Source organism: Bacillus rossius, chromosome 2, assembly GCF_032445375.1.
Source record: "Bacillus rossius redtenbacheri isolate Brsri chromosome 2, Brsri_v3, whole genome shotgun sequence".
Lineage (NCBI taxonomy): Eukaryota > Metazoa > Arthropoda > Insecta > Phasmatodea > Bacillidae > Bacillus > Bacillus rossius.
This window is the reverse complement of record NC_086331.1, coordinates 12709349-12726876: the sequence shown is the minus strand read 5'-3', so window position 1 is coordinate 12726876 and position 17528 is coordinate 12709349. Positions and strand designations below refer to the sequence as shown.

General features: G+C 38.4%; 1 protein-coding gene across 3 annotated transcripts in view; it reads right to left on the bottom strand.

Moving 5' to 3' along the window:
- The window catches only part of LOC134529107 (two pore calcium channel protein 1-like), a 70964-nt gene extending 57797 nt beyond the window's left edge, over positions 1 to 13167 (bottom strand). For 2 of the 3 annotated variants that reach the window (XM_063362845.1, XM_063362844.1), the window contains exons 1-3: positions 12800 to 13071; positions 1651 to 1817; positions 422 to 586 (exon numbers count right to left, since the gene is read on the bottom strand). In XM_063362845.1, coding sequence (XP_063218915.1) covers positions 422 to 586; positions 1651 to 1817; positions 12800 to 12899 — 432 coding nt within the window. In that variant the 5' untranslated portion in view covers positions 12900 to 13071. Of the gene's footprint in view, positions 1 to 421; positions 587 to 1650; positions 1818 to 12799; positions 13072 to 13098 lie in introns of those variants that run through there. The other variant, XM_063362846.1, reaches the window with a different exon arrangement.
- Between the last annotated feature and the right edge of the window lie 4361 nt (positions 13168 to 17528).

The following is a 17528-nucleotide window of genomic DNA, read 5'->3' as shown; positions in this document are numbered from 1 at the left end:
AATCACAGGCAAACCAGCTGAGACGACTTACAAGTCGGCAGCCAATGAACTTGCATTATTTGCCCGAGTGTACAGGGGTATATGCAGTCTATCCTGAAGGCCATCGAAACCGCGAATTTTGCAGGTCTCTACCAATTATTAATTTAATTTATATCATTTTGAATTACCAGCAATCATTTGGTGTGAGAACAGAAAATAGTACACCAGTAGAGTCATCAATAAACATACTGAAAAGTAGAGGTGACAACGTACCTCCCTGAGGGACTCCATAACTAGCTTTAAACGAAGAGGAGTTGTGATAGTTAATGGATACAAATAAACGTCTATTTTTTAAGATGGACAGAGAACTAAAATTGACATAATCATCAGCTAAACCAAAACGTGATTAAGTGTGGTGTGTGTTGCTGAAGGGCACACTCACTTTGAAGTAGGGTATCGCAGGATCCTCAACAAAGGCGAGCACCAACAACACAATGGAGGTGGCCATGTCCAGACCGTAGTACCAGCGGTTGTGCACCAGCAGATATGCCGGCAACGCAGCCGGGTTGTGGGGGTGAGAGTCAAACTTCTCGTTGTTTTCTCCTTCCTGTAACATCAGCAAACATGTCAAGAGCCAGATGTCACCATACAGCTTGGAAAGCACCAATCTACACAGTTGGTACAGCGAGAGAGATGGGAAGGGGAGGGGAGTCGAGCCACGCGGGCACGCGTTTGGTCTTGAGTGAAGGTGGCTGGGCTACGAACACACGTGCGTGGACACTGTTTCAGTTCTCCGCATGTTTAATCAGGCACACGGTGCTTCTGCACACGTGGGAAGCCTCAGCGCTGGTAGCCAGTTCGTACGGGGATCACCACTTGGTCTGACAAAACTAGAAAATACACACAAACTGCTTGCACGTGGTTTCAGGGAAGCAAGGAAGAACACAGGCTCTCGAGTCAGACTGACTCTTGGCACCGAAAATGGCACTAGACGAGAGGTTCAGCGCGGGAAACAGCGAAGCTACTCTTACTATGTGAATAACACGACATAACACATGACATGAAAACTTATCCATTTAAATAGAAAAAAACTGCTTACAAAAACCATAGAGACGAAAACATACAAAAAACACTAAATGCACTCTGTTTTCATGCACTGCTTCGCATGAATTGCATGCCGGACAGCTGATGAGGGCTTGCTAATAACAGCCTTAGAAGGGCCTTAGGGGTAAGAGTATCTGCGTCGCAGTTATAATTTTCAGATACAACCACTTAGACAAATTAACAATCACTTCATCTTAAATTTGCAAACAAGTGTTTAGTGTTATATTAACCAACAAATGAATTTAAATTGTTTCACATTACTGAATATTCACTAAAATACAATAAATTCATTGATTTGTCTTGGCATTTCAGAAAATCTTATACTTTTTACTGTACACCTGAGAAGCCAACCATCAAATACAGTGAAATTATTAAAAGTGCTACAGTACTGAAGCAGCAGAGACCATGCCCTAAAAGTAATTTTTTTTTTTTTTGTAAATGGAACACAATAGTAATGACACATTTAGCTGCATAAAAAATTTTTTTCTTAAAGTGGACGGAACTAGGTTGACTTTTTTCTTAGACCATGTGCTAAAGGTTAAGGGATAGGATAAAGATAACACCTACCTCTAAAAATATAGATGCCTCGTGGTAGTTCATCTCCCAATGTTGGTCAGCATCAGCATAATCACCAGTCTCTGTAAGCTCCAAAACATTGTCGACCTGGCTTCGATTCAGACTTGATGTACTTCCTAGTTCATTTGGGAAATCTTCAGTTGGCTGTGGCGATTTTTCTGTACATAGAAACCAACGATGCAATATAACTTTGTGAAGAGGACTTGATTAGCACTACAACTACCTAAAAGTCTTATTAGGTACAGTCCAGAACTGTGATTATTACATTTTACACCTTTAGCCATTTGACAAACATTCCCTCTCTCCTGAACAAGACTCTCACGCTGGCCGGCAGTCCTGACGAGGCAAGGAAAGTTTGACTCCACTTGATTTACATGCAAGTTTATGACGTGACAACGTCTAATAAATCGATGAACGCCGGCTGCACACACGAAAAAGTGTCCCATAACGTGCATTGTCCCGTTACGCTCATTGTACGCTTGCGCCGCATCTATCTCTCTTCCACTCGATTGGAACAACTATTGATTTGACTTTTTCGAGGCACATTAAACTTGAAACACTCCCATTCGTTTCCTACTTTTCCTATCATCGTCCTATCCTTAACAGAATAACACAGATTGGAAGAAGTTAAATAGCAAACATGTATAAAAGTTATAGTTAAAATAATCTCTTCGTTAAAGTAATAAACATACAGTAGAGTCCCGCTAATCCGAAAATCTGCCTAATCCGAACAGGGCTAGGACAAAAAATTTTTTTTATAACATTTAAGAACTAGGGAAATTAAAGAAAAACAAGTTTTTCCATGTAATGTTGTACGTTTATTAATATGTACATAAGAAATTTATAATTTATCTATTTCATTGTCTAACTGAAATAGAAAAATAGGATTACGTACATAGTACTTCAATACATATGTACGTATTGAAAATTTTTTAATTTACTTACATACTATATGTAGAATTCATGTTCTGTACAGGATTGACACAAAACAAAACGTAAAAAGGCAAACCATTATCTAAGAGGCAAAATCAGTAATCTTCCTTTGACGCAATGCACTAAATCGGCTTGAAGATGCAATGTTTCGCCAACGCCGCATAAACATAACATCTGTTGGGGTTGTATCGGCATGTTGCTCGACGTAGCGCAACGCCAGATCAAGGGCAGTAGCTGTGGCAGTGTGAGAAACATTATATTAGTCGGCGCGTCCCCTTCCTCCTCACTGTCGTCTGCATCGAGATAAGTCGACGTTCCTGCACAGCTGCTACGATATCTTCATCTGGGCACAGTCGTTAATGGCCGTCCACTTTTCAACGCACTCTGCTGCATTTTCGCAACCTGGTACATATTTGAAATATCAGACACTAAATACGCCTCAAAACGACAATATATGGCATTGTATGACAAAATCCCACCTAATCCGAATTTTCGCTAATCCAAACAGGGTTCGGTCCCAATTAGTTCGGATTAGCGGGATTCTACTGTATTTGAATTAATGAGTGCAAATAAAAGTAAATTTATCAATTAAATTTTAGATTTCATTTCACTCCTTTGTATCCATACAAAATAGTGATAATTCAGTAAAAATTATTCTATTTTATTAATAAAAATATGCAATTATTTCATTAATGTTTTGTTATGATGTCACGTTAAACTATCGTCCGTAAACCGACTTTACAGACAACCAATTTTTACTTAAGGTTTCTTTACCTGACCGTGTAAGCCACCCTTTAATCTACAACATTTTTCATTTACTTCCTTTTGTAATTTTCTTAGACTTCTTTAGTTTATTATATACCACATTTCTCCTGGTAATTATATGCCGTCCTATTTTTAAGTTTTCTAAAATATTTTGGTTGGAATCAAAATAACCTTCTTGGTAAATATGCAAACTATGTAACCCTAACTGTTGATAATTACATTGATTCGAAGCTTTTACTTAGGGGGAAAAATTTTTCATAAAATGGCATTTTTGCGCACTGCAGATGTTCCATTATTTTTATCCAAACAGCATTTACAAATTGCTACGTAGTTCTGAGTTAACTTGGAAGTGGGTAGGGCCACGAAGTTGAGGCTAATTGTGGGGTAAAAGCCACTAAAAACTAGAAAAATATTGATTGGAAAATTATTAAAATCAATGAAACTAAACTCCAATTAGTTACATTTTAAAGCTTTTTAAATGGGCTTTCATATGGCAACTTGATAGTGGTTGATCATTAAAAAAAATACACCAAAAAATTATGGCAAATTCAAAATTTGGTTTACTGAAATTTTAAATTTTTTTAAAAATTCCCAAAAATTGGTTGTACTATTCTTATTTTACTATTAAAAATCATTTTGGGGTCATTATGGGTTCATGAGGTATGAGACATGAATCTGTGTAATAAGTTCAAAGCAATTAAGGGAGCGTTCAAGTATTACGTAACGCAATTTTTTTATATTTTTGACCCCCCTCCCCCCCATGTAACGCGTCGTAACGTTTTTCTGTAACCCCTTAGTAAAACGTTACGTAACCCCAAGTGACCATTTAAACCTAAAAGTCACAATTATGTGGCGTAACGTACCGGAATAAGTCACTAAAATACCTTTGTTATTGTTTTAATCGCATTAATGTTATTTATTAACTTTTGAAATGTCTTGTTTTTAAAAGCAAGAGCTTTCTAATGATTTTTTTGTCCTAATAAATTTTTACTACTCAATCATACATTTAGCAATCATACATTTAATTATGTCTTTTCCTGACTTGGCCCTGTCCTTACACACGTTTTGCTTTATCCGCCATTGTTCTTCTCATGCATTCTCCTATTTTAGCGTTTTACTAATAAAGCTATTAAAATCAAAAAATAAAATTAGCCATAATTAAAATAAGTAGATTGTAAAAAAAACAATTCAATTGGAGTTTTACTGCTCCTCTGTCCGTGGGTTTGCCAGCCACTCAGATTCTTTCATTACTGGCATCCGGAGAGCAGACGAAGAGGGTTCCGGAATTGTTAACCCGCTTGCATCAACTTCGTCTTCGTCCAGCTAATCGGCATCCTCAGACGATGTTTTACAGCGACGCACAATGCAGAGAAGCTCATTTGCCCTTCTTGCAGCAAGTCGCTGTGGCCGTACTCGACTTTCACGAAGGTCTTGGGCAGTCTTGCTATGCATGAAACGATTGTGCATTTGCACACTCTTGTGGGATGTAAAATAAATCCCACAGGTTGAACATACTCGATTCTTTAGGTCGGATTGTACTGATGGGCAAAATAAATCGTAAGGCATCTGCTAAACCCTTCTAGAGGCAGCGACAGATCAACAGACAACCTCACAAGAAGTGGCGAAAACTTCATGATCCTTTGTCTATCTGACTAGGTACCACGAGCTTGTTTGCGGTTTGAAGGATTGGGCAGGTTGGCGGCAGGAAAGTTTCTGGAAAGACAGATTTTAATGCACTCCTCAAGCGGGAACAGCAGGATTCATCCGCGCATTTATTAACTTGCAAGAAATATTGCGATTCACGGACGTGAGCGCTATACCACGCCATATTAGGTTCTGCTGGATCCTGCAAGCTATCTTCAGGGTTTCTATATTACGCCGAAACATCGTAGTTGTCAATTTTCATACAGTCGGTCGAGTGCTTGGAGCACATAAACGAAAATGGTTGCCATCTTGGGAGAACAAAATACGAACAATTCAATCGGGAATCCCCCGTAAAAAATTAACGAAAAGGGTTGCCAACTTGGGAGATTTTAATTCACTAGTTTTTTTTTATTAACCCTTCAGACCAATCGTCTTTCGTACCACAACATTACTGTTGTGATGAGAGAAAATCTCACACATAGAAAACAGTGTATTTTGAATATCAATACCTATATAATTTCTAATATGGCGATTGGAGTCTACGTTGACAACCGAAGTATAACGAAGCCATCCGAATAGCGGTATTTTTTTGTTTTAACTACTTTACTGGAGTGACGAGAAAAACTATCACAGCTGTTGATAAATAAATATATATATAGCTTTACATTTGGAGTTAAAAAAAAACATTATTCACTAATCCTGTAAAGCAAGCAGAAGCAATTATATGAAAGTAAAAAAAAATTAAGATCATGCCATTTGAAATTTTGAGAAAAAAAAGTTTTAAAAAATGTGTGAAAGGGTTAAAAAAAAAAAAAAAACAATGTGACGTAGCGCGTAGGTCAAACCCCCTCTCCCTCCCCTGTAACGCATTGAAACGTTTTACAAGACCCCCCCCTCCCCCCAAATTTGTTACGTAATACTTGAACGCTCCCTAATTTAATATAAACTTTTTTCAATTATTAAATATTAACCAACCTGAAGTACAAATATTGATGTTTTAAGTATAAGCATACAAAGTAATTGATAATAATTTATATATGCACTGTTTACTACGCTACTTAATTTGAACAGGCAGCATTTACATATATAATGGTAGTAGAATAACCTGAGACTATGTATAGTTAGGGATGAGTGAAATGGTTACTTTTCAATACCGGTTATGGCAGTTATGGTTCTGAGGGAATAATCAGATGGTTATCGTTACCATTGGGGATGGCTGTCTGTTTTCCATCATACACTATTCCAATTGCAAAGAGCGAGTAAAAAAAATCATTACAACAATAATAATATTTGTATTATAATTTTTCTTTTTTCATTCAAAAGAAAAGAAATGTTTTCACAGTTGTAGATGTAATTATATATAATTTAGATTCACCCACCTTGTTTATTTGCTTGATTATGAAGCAATTTCTACTGACTGAATGAATGAAACAATTTATGTAATTTAGCTCATATTCCAATAAACTTTTACGTACAAATGCTATAGCCTATTGATGCACACATGAAACAACCTTAAACTGTTAATCTGTTAAAACCATAAAATTACGAAATAATGAATAAGTGGCACTTCCTAATGGTTGTCAAATAACTGAGAATTGTTTAAAATGTTGATTGCGAACAGAGAACTGTTTCAGTTGATCGTGAGCATAGAATTGTTTCCGTCGATCGCGAGCACAGAATTAGTTCCGTCAATCACGAGAACATAACTTTTTATGTTGAATGCGAGTACAGAAATGTTTATCGCGAGCAGAGAACTCTGGTATAAAAAGTTACTTTGAAGATGTGTTATTGATAAACTAAAAGAAAGGAAAACAAGAACGGTAAAGCTGTAACAATTAACGCAAGAGCATTACGCTGTTGCATCCTATGGATCAGGATGTTATTGCAACTTTAAAAGCTTATTATCTTTGACATACGTTCCGCCAGCTAATAGCTGCAACGGACAGGGATAATAAACAAACCACCAAAGAATTCTGGAAATCTTACAACATTAAAAATGCCACTGAGAACATTGCGGAGAGCTGGAAGGAAATATTGCTGTCCTGCCTTCAAGGTGTATGGAAAAAGTTGTGCCCTTCTTTCACAGAAGAATTCTGGGGATTCAAATCTACCAAAGATCATTTGAAAGACGCGACAGTTGATATTGTGGACCCGGGCCATCATCTAGGATTTCAGATCTCAAGTCGCACGATGAGAACAAACTGCTGGAATAGCATTCTCAGAATCTCACAGCTGAAAAAACAATTGAACGTGGTGAGAAAGTATTTTGCGCCAGATAAAGAAGAAAATGGCAAACCCGAAAGAGAACTGAATAAGAAAGATGTGGCCAAATTTTTCAGTTTGATAAACGAAGCATTTTTTGTCCTAAAAAAATGATCCAAATGAAGGGTGCAAAAGTGCTGTGATAAAAGGAATCAAACAACAATGTAAAGTTTACAAAACCTTTTTGACAGAACAGACACCAAAACAGATGAAATTGGACACGTTTTTCAAGAATGAGCACGATAGCACCGACAATTTCACTCAAGAAAATATCTAAGCAATTTTATATTCTGTTTACGGTTACACATGAACTTTCATTTTATGTTTGTTCTGTGGGGGATATCAAAATCTTCTTATCTGTTACTGCTTTGTTTAGCACACTTTTATAAGAGTTATAAGTTAAATGTTTACAATGACCATGTGTTCTAAAGTTAGATAAAACCGGTTCGTAGTTTCATAAAAGTGGTTTTATTTTCTCAAATTTTGTAATAACACCTATGTACTGTGACAGCAGGCAGACACACACGCGTGTGTTCAAGGTCACGCCCGCCCACGCCTGGGTGGCAGACACCTAGGGGGCAAGCCAATCAGCTGACTAGGTAAGTTATCTAACCACCTATCTCCCGTTACGCAGTGTCGTATTCATATAAAGTATTCGGTGGTATGCTTAAAAAGTTTAATGGTGTGACACTTTCATTGTCAAGTGTTATTCTACGCATTTACATTATGTATAGAATATGTCCTTACACATTTTGGAACACAATAAATAAATTAGCCTTATTTGTATAGAGACTAATGCTTCAGAATACATGATTTCTAATAACATAAACTTATTAGGAACACATTAGTCATGCTAAGTGAGAGATTGGTGTACGGTATTTTATTTGCTCACTAAATCAGGCAATGTGTACTACCGCGCAGTTGAAAATTAGATTCTTTCGTTCTTAATATCCGGTTATCTGGGACCCAGCAACGTAATGAAACGGTTGTTGTTTCATAACCATTGTTTATACCGGTTATCGGAAGTACCACTCATGTCTATGTATAGCCTCTATTATGGTTCATTTTCACTAAAAGACATGACTGGCTATGGCAGAGATTTTGGCAATAAAAGAAAGAGAAAAATAATAATACCTGCAACCATCTACATGTGTATCATCATATCTTTAGAGCAGTTTTGTGCCTGACTGCATAATTTGTGTTTTTAAACTGGAAGAAGGAAAAGAAGCACAAATGAAGTGACTACTTATCTATCAGGTATGTGAAGTGTTATGAAGTGAACAACACCGGTCAAAAGTGACATAAGTGAGGCACTTTATAGGCAGAGTGGGTAGTTTTTCAGCTAAGCTGACTGGATGCAGATAGTTAAAAATTCCTAAGCTTGAAGGGAAGTTAACAGATATAGAAAACTATATCTCCCGACAAACTCACAACACTGTGAAAAGTATATCCATGGGTATATGAGTCACTCCCTCTAGAAAGCACCTCACTAGATGTGTATGTCATCACCTCCACCAAAATTCTGAATTTGGCTCAGTCTGCTGCTAGCATTTGTCCCAAGGGAAAACCAAACACCTGAGTTTTATTGTGATTTGTGACTGTCTTAACACATAACACAGTTGCTGTCCACCTGTTTCAGAAGAAACTTTTAAACTCTTTGAAGCAGAGATCAAAGAGAACTCCCACAAAGATGTTCTAATTTTCAGAAAGTCTAGTGCACAATATAAATACAAGAACTTTCTGAACTTGTGCCACCCCAATAAAGACTTTCTTATTGATGCAGTATGGCATTTTCAGCAAGAGCACATGTAAAAGGTCCATGTGATGGTATTGGAGGCACCATTAAGAGATGGCAGCACGTGCAAGTTTTTAAAAGCCATATGAAGACCCAATAGTGACTCCAAGAAGACTACGATTGGGCAAAGGAAGACTCCATGAATGGGCCAAAGAAAACATTTTGGGTATTAACTTTACCCTTGCTACACAAAAAGAGTACATTGTGAAAGAATAATTCTTGACAAATAAAATAGATTCAGCTCTTCATGTACCATTCCTGATACAATGAAACTACATACTTAAATACCAGTAGAGGGTAAAATGAAAGTTTTAACAATATATTTTTCTTTTGCTGAAACCTGGGTTGAGTGTTCTATAGCATTTAAGGACATACTGGTTCTAAGTGACACATATGATTACATCGTAGCCATTTACAGTGATAGATGGTGGTTGGCTTAATTTTTGGCCAAAAATGCAAATGCAAATTAAGTCAAACTGATATTTCTACTCTCTGCCAAACTATCTCCCATCTTTCTCTTATCCCACAGCATCTGATATTCTCTGGATTTCATCAGCAGACATCCTCTGCATAGTTCTCCTAGTCACTACAACAGGTCGAACATAAAATATTTGTAACGATGCACTGAAAGCCACTCAAATCTTTCATCAAGTGAAAGAGAAATGCTACCTGTTACATTTGGTTAGCAGCCTAATAAATAGTATAAATTTAAAATATTATAAATGACTTTGTATGCACATATGTACTTAAAACATCAATATTAGTACTTTAGAGTGTTCAAAAGTAAATAAATGAACAAAAATTGGTACTGTTAAATACCTGCTCTTAACGTATAGCACAAATTTTTGCTTCATATCTCATGAACACATAATGATACCAAAATGATATTTAATAGGTAAAATAAGAATAGTGTGACCAATTTTTTAAAAAAATATTTATTTAATTTTTAAAATTGTCACGTTTTGTGAAAACCAAATTTGGAATTTTCCATAATGTTTTTTGGCATTTTTTAGTGAAGCAACCCTTTACAAGTTGTATGTCATATGAAACCCCATTAAAAAAGCTTTCAAATGGGGCCGATTTTAGCTTTCTAACATCAACCATTCCTGACAGACAAATATTTTTCTAGATCGGAAACATGCAAAATTTGGGTTATTTTGTAAATTAATTTTTAAAAGTCCATTTAAACAAAAAAATAAAAAATTATACTTCATCTACTTCACGCAGGTAAATATGTAGAGTCGCGGTATATGCGAAAAAAAAATGCTAAAAATCCGAAAATTCTTTTATTCTATGCTCTTTCACTTCCTCTTTTCAATAAACCCGGCGGAGATAAGAAATTCCAAATACTTTAGGAGATATCAAATTTTTATTTTCCATCACAATACCGACCATTGTTGCTTGTTTACGTTTATGATTTTTTTATTTTCGCGACGTAGGTAGAACTACATCATTTTCTACTATTGGCAAAGGAATTGTACCCGCCTCTAACGTATGAGTTTTTAACGTTTCAAATTTTAATGTTTTATTTGTTGCGCAAGTAATAAGTAAAAAAAAAAATTACGTGAGTTCCTACTGTTCATCCTTTGTCCCAGTTTGTTAGGTCAGGTCAGCTACATTATAAATACTTTAAAACTAAACAACCATTAAAATTAATTTATATTATTTTTAATGTCTGCTTAGTTTGAAAGTATTAATAATGTAACTGACCTGACCTAATCGACCATTTTAATTAATTAGGCATTCACGAACGGTAAATCAAGACGCACATAAAGTTCTGCCATTCCCGATTACACCCGATACCCGAACCATTTACCTTCGGCCAACCTCGGGTTTATTTATTAATATTTATATATCTCGTGCTGACTGGCGGCAGAGTGAGTGGTCAGTGCAACCACTCACCACCAGGGGCGCTTGCGTCCCTGGTCACTAAATCCAGTACTGGACAATTGGAAAAGCGGACCACGAGTCCAAGTGCCCAACCCCTGCATGGTAGACTCTTTTCTACTCTGTCCAACACTTCATCCAGACCATCCTCTGTATCCTGTATTCTCCTACACGTAATGCATGCCAATTTGCATCCCGCATGAATGTGCCCAGGGTTTTCCCTGTGTCTATGCAGGTTTTACCTGGGCCCAACCTATCTCTAGTTATAGTCTAGATTTAAGAGTGAGGGGAGTTAGTCATGGCTCCAATCGCTGCCATGGCTGGCCAATCCCCTCCTAGCACATGATGCATGCGACCCTCTCCCTGCATGGCTAATCCCAGCATGACTAGGCGTATAGGCTTCGGCCTGAGATGCACCTAGGTCCCTCCCTAACCCGGACCCCTCCAAAATACACTTAGTTTTAGTTAGGTTAGGAAAAAAAAAAAAAAAATTTTTTATATTTCTCTGTTTATTTTAATGTAGCTATACTAACCTAACCAACCGTCCATAGTGTTTTAAAGGGTTTAATGTAGCTAACATAACATAACTAAAATAAAAGTATTTTCAGATTTTAATAGATACTCCTAAACAAGCAACGATGTAGTCGTTCACCTACGTCGCGGAAAAAAAACAAATCATACTAGTCTCGTAAACAAGAAACAATGGTGGCCGCCTGAATTCACAGGTATTGTGATGAAATTTTAAAAATTCGATATCTCCTAAAGTATTTGGAATTTCTTATCTCCGCCGGTTTTAATGTAAAGAGGAAGTGAAAGAGCATATAATAAAAGTAATTTCAGATTTTTAGAATTATTTTTCGCAAATACCGCTACTCTACATGTTCAAAATTAAAAAATTCCATATCTCCTAAAGTATTTGGAATTTCTTATCTCCGCCAGTTGATTTGAAAAGAGGAAGTGAAAGAGCATAGAATAAAAGTATTTTCGGATTTTTAGCATTTTTTTTCGCATATACCGTTACCCTACATATTTACCACAAAAAAAATCATTGAAATCTAAAAGGGTTAGGTAGAATGTGTATGCTGATTTGTCGTGGAATTCTTAAAATCCATTCAAAAATCCGCAGTAACACAAAACTTGCAACAATTTTAAACTAATTCAAATGCAAAAAACTTATATCAATTGTATTTATAGTTGCTATTGCATACACACTCGTAAAATAATGCACACAACTATTTCCAATATTTAATAAAATACCACTCTTTCACAATCCCTTTGCAAATACTAAAAACTCACAACATTGCACTCCTGTCTCAAACCATCCACCACTAAGTTTTTTGTAAAAGTAAAATATAATAAAGTTTAAATGTCTGCTTATTTATGCAGAAGCCGTTAATCAAGATAATATTGTATTATTTTGAATTAATGTACTTATCTAGCACTGTCAAGACACTTTGGTGCAAGTTTTTTGTGTTGTCTTTAACGCAAAATCAACATGTAGCTAACCTAACCATCCACACAATTTAAAAGTATTTAAATGTAGCTAACCTAACCCTATTGACCAATGTCACACTAAAAGTAAAACAACTTATTAAAATAGTAAACTACCTGAAGTATCTAAAAGCCCTCTTAGAAAATGATTAAAAACATAATAGAAAATAATTGAAAACATTTTGGAATCCTTATACACCAAAAAAGTAACTCACCGAAAAGTTTTTTTTACAGATAAGAGCAAGTCACTTAAAAATTGCATCGAAAAAACATAAGTATTTTTGATGAAAACAACAATCTTATTATCAATTACTGATAAATATATTTTTTTTTAAATTCTAAACTTGTTAAACTCCTACTTACTAACTTCTCCCGGTTTAAAAGTATCATTAAATTCCACAGGTTCATCTTCAAAAGGAGAATAACCACTTGTTACTGTACTTGGCATCCTTGGAGCTGCCATTAAACTAAATAACTATTACAATTTACATTTTCCAAATAGTAACAAATGTAACAAACATTTTGACATTTACTAGCCCAAAGATAAAAAAAGAAAAAAAAAGAACCGTCTGACATAAAGATACAGGTTAATCTAATATTCACAGAAGTCTAAAGCCCGAAAATGGAATCACGTACGTATGTCTATATTGCATTTAGCTTACATACACGAAGTGGCTCTCCGAAAGTATTCTAAGCTTGAGAATGTGACGACAAATAAATCAGAAATTAAAAAAGTTATGGGTTATTATTGTCAATTAAATTATAAACACTACAAAGTGTTAATGTTTTCAAAAATTGTATGTAGTACTATATACTATATTAAAAAATATATATATAGGTACAGACAAGTACAAATGCTTGAATTATTACTAGAGAGCAAGCACTATTAAATGAGATGAAATCTGTTAGCCTTCTTTTGCTGTAAAGAAATAGCAAAATATGTATTTGCCCCTAATATAAGTGGTGGATAAAGAAAAAAAATTCAGAGCATGGGGAAGGGAATTTTGAAAAAATAAATAAATAAAATTCGAACACACACATTCAAAAACTCTTACATTACTGTTGACCCTAACATATGAGCCTATGGGAGTAGTCATACGCCACGTGGATTCACACATTGTCTTTTAAATGATATTTTGAAAATATTTTCAAACATCATATTGACGCTGTCTAAAGTGCTCCATTCTATCGCACAGGTAGTTATCCCACCTTTATGCCTCGAAAAAGGGTAGTGCAGTGTGAGTGTAGCCGTGTGCAATGCTGCCGGCATATCGATTGTTGCTTGAGTGGCAATCCACCAGAGCATAACAGTACTTATTTGTATTATTTCTTATAATCAGAAACAAGTAGACATTTTCTTCATCGCTTTTGTTCTATAATAAATAGTGACAACTCCCTGGATAAGCGTGACGAGGGCTGAAATCATGGCTTGGGCTATCATTTGCACATGGCACGTTTACACAGGAAACGGGCCAGTGGTCGCATTCGTAAACCACAGCCTCGAATTAATTCGTCATCACCCCTCGACAGGGAAAGCTGCATGTCGCGCCGTGGAGTCCTTCAACCTTTGTCTTCAACTAGAATGAAGCAGTAATAGAGTAAGTTTCCGTATCGCATTCCTTCAGGCTCCACGGCAGCCCTACAGCAGGCCCGAACTCATTGACCACACAATTTAATTGTGTGTGCCCCTGCCAGGGACTTTACAGATTTCTATGTAATTCGTTAACATAACTTGGGCGTGGGTTACATTTCAGGTCTCGTGTTTAAACTAATGTCATGCAGCTGCCTTCAGTTTCACCCGCACTGCCCCCCTTGTTTGGAGATAAGTACATAAACATTTATTTGCAATCAAAATGGTCCGAGTACGTTTGGGACCCCCTTTTCAAGCTCACATGTCATTAATACTAATTTAGGGCTGTGTGCCATTATGATAGTCATGTTTATTGCGGAATCGGCATCCATGCTGGAGTGGCTTTTGTGTTATTGTTTCAGCTTCGTGTAAATTAGGGTGTTTGTTTTAAAAAAAATGTGTTGCCAAGGATACCGCCATCGCTTTAGCATATTGGTAGTGTAACATAAGTGTGCCGGAAAACAGTACGTAGATACGTCTTTGCGTAACGACGTAGGGACGTGCACTATTCCAAGTCAAGGTGGGATGTCGCAGACACACATACCAATAACATTTGACCAAAGGTCAGAGGCCCCTCAAACATCAACTTTTCAGTTGTTCACTGCTGGTAATTTATGTAAGTGTAACTCCAGCCACATACTGAGTCAAGCCCCGGCATCAGGCATAGAATAAGCCCTGCCATAGCTAACTCCATATACAGTGACCCCATGTCATTAAAAGCTGTCATACCAAAAATGGCCTCATAGTGATTTCGTAAGCGGTGTGTCAAACATTAAACCAATGTCTCCAGTGGCTGTAACAGCCAAAGGGAACTCCATCGATTACCCCTGCTCATTGTCAGCAACGTGGTTACATATCGCTCTGAGTTGAGTCTCAGATCGCCTGCGAACTGGCCCACTGGGCTCAGAGGTTATGCTAGTTGGTACCCTCAGCGACCTTCCGACACTCCAACATCATAGCAGGGAACAGCAGGATGGTAAATTAATAAAAACAAAATACTTTTATCATTTCCTATTTTCCAAGGGGCAGCCAGAATGTGTATTAATAGTCTATTTAAAGGGCCGAGTTGAGTTAGCAACCAGTTTACAACCAGAATGAAACTTCTGTCTGCACAAATACAAAACTGATTGTGGATCATTTAGTGTTTATTCTAGTAGTGCATTTGGTTTTTCAGTGTTTGCTATGTCAAATTCAGATTCAGATTAAAATAAATTGTTTATTATCATCAATACCACAGGATACACAGGGTACAGAGGAAGCAATAGGTCCATCCATATGACGTGTCCCGGCAACAGCGTCCAGTGCTGGGGTGGCTTGATGTGGAGTGTGACGTCCTCAGTCGTCACTTGAACAGCTCCTGTAGTCGGCAGTCCGCCATGCAGAGAGGGGCTGTGGCTGGTCCTCTTGCTGGGCAGGGATCAAGGAAGAGGAGGAAGGGGAAGGCCCTAGAGCGTAATCCTCAAAAGGTCGCTCCAGGAGGAAAGTCCTAGAGAGATATCCTCGAAAGGCTGCTCCAGGGGAAGAGGGATGCTAGAGCGAAATCCCGGAGGCCGCTCCAGCGAAGGATTCAAGAGCGTAATCCCGAAGGCCGCTCCGGAGGAAGAGGAGAGAGAGAGGGGGAGGGAGAGAGGAGAGCAGAAAGCAAAACACTAGATTGTAGTTTCCTGTTGTATTTCCCCAGATTTCTTTCGGGTAAGGATCTCTGACTGGTACGCCGTTTCTTCATATGCTCGGCCGGGAGCGCGTGACAGCGATACCAGGAACTATTATGTTCCCATAACTCGCTATGTGGGAAGTCAATTCAAGATTGCGACCTCATCACTTTATTCGAATCATTAGAAACGACGGCGGGGCGCGAAGTGTGCGTTTTTAAGATTAATAGTGGCTCACGGTCCTGCAAGTAGTTGAGTAGCTGTCGCTGTGGTGCTTGGCTTTAATTTATTTAGTGTAGATGTCAGGCGGGGGGAAGGTCACCGTTTCCCCCTAAGTTAGGTGGCTAACTGATGTATGGAAGTGTCGTTATGTCTGTATTTAGAGGCTTGTAAAGTATTGCGTCAAAAGTGGCCTAGTTAATCTCGTTGTGTGAGTGTAGTGTTAAGCTCCAAGGCCGCACGCGACAGCACAGTGACCCCCCAACAGGTATGTGCCCGGCCAGTCACCGAGGAGGCATATAATCGTGAAGCGTGTGGAGTTCCTCTGTGGGAAAGAGGTTAGTTAGCAGGCAACCGCGCGGGATTCTGTCAGCTTTCTGCCGCAGACCGCCAGTGCCCCGCGCGAATGCGCCGCCCCCGAAGCAGACTGTTGCTCCAGTCACTTACCGATTCACTCGTTCAGGTTTCTCTCTCCATCAGCCGACGCACCGGGACCTTTCATGCACGGCGCGAGGTTCCGAGGGTCACTACTCCTCTTCCCCTCCTGCCGACGATGTGCAGCTTTAGAAGTGTGTGTAACGCCAGGCTCTCGTCGATTGCTGCTGCATCGCCGGCAGTGCCAACACTCCAGGTCCAGCGCGCCGTCCAACTTGGAAATTCCGCCGTCACTTGATCCTCGGCGAGCCACGAAAGCAACTGCCCCTCCCGCCAGATGGTCCACGAGTTGGTATTTATTTACAGGATGTATGAAAATTCATGTTACAATGCTTGAGGGTAGAAAGCTCTGATTATTTGCAACCATTTTTGCCAATAAACATGTTGCCGGAAACGCGTAGTTAAGCCCCTGTAGCCCCAGAAAGAGTCATCGTAGGCAATCCGTTGGGCTTTGGGCGAGACAGACGATGCTGTGGTGAATTACGTGTTTACGACGCCGGGCAGCGCTCGAGAGGACTGTACGATGTCGAATGATGACCCCCGCCCCTTTTTACTTCCGTTAGTGGCGCCCTCACCTCATTTCTTCCGTTCGTGCCGTGCCATAGCACTGCACAGCGTGACATCGCAGTGTCGAAGTGTGTTTTGATATCACCGGTGGTCGGTCATTGACTGTTCTGTCGTACAAGCAAACTCGTGGTGTCATTTCTTTTGCTGTGGTTCTGAAAAGGGCGACGTTTTATTGGATCTCAATGGAGTACACGTTTAGTGAGTACACGGACATGCTGCTTGTTTATGGGGAAGCTAGACAAAATGGACGATCCGCCCATCGTCTGTATGGAGAACGATATCCGGGTCGTAGGATTCCAGCTCATACCATGTTTGCAAGACTTACTCAGCGAATGCGTGATACTGGTACATGTGCCATCACAAGACCAAATGCTGGTGCTCCACGCATGGTTCGTACTCCCAGTTTTGAAGATGTACTTCAGAGATTTAAGGAGAGTCCGGATACAAGTACAAGGGCAGAAGGTTCCGATATGGACGCTGACAAAATGGCTGTTTGGTGAGTTCTTCATGAGCAACTCTTGTACCCGTACCACCATCAAAAAGGGCAACACATTGTAACGCCCCTCGTGCCTCAAAATTAAATTATTTT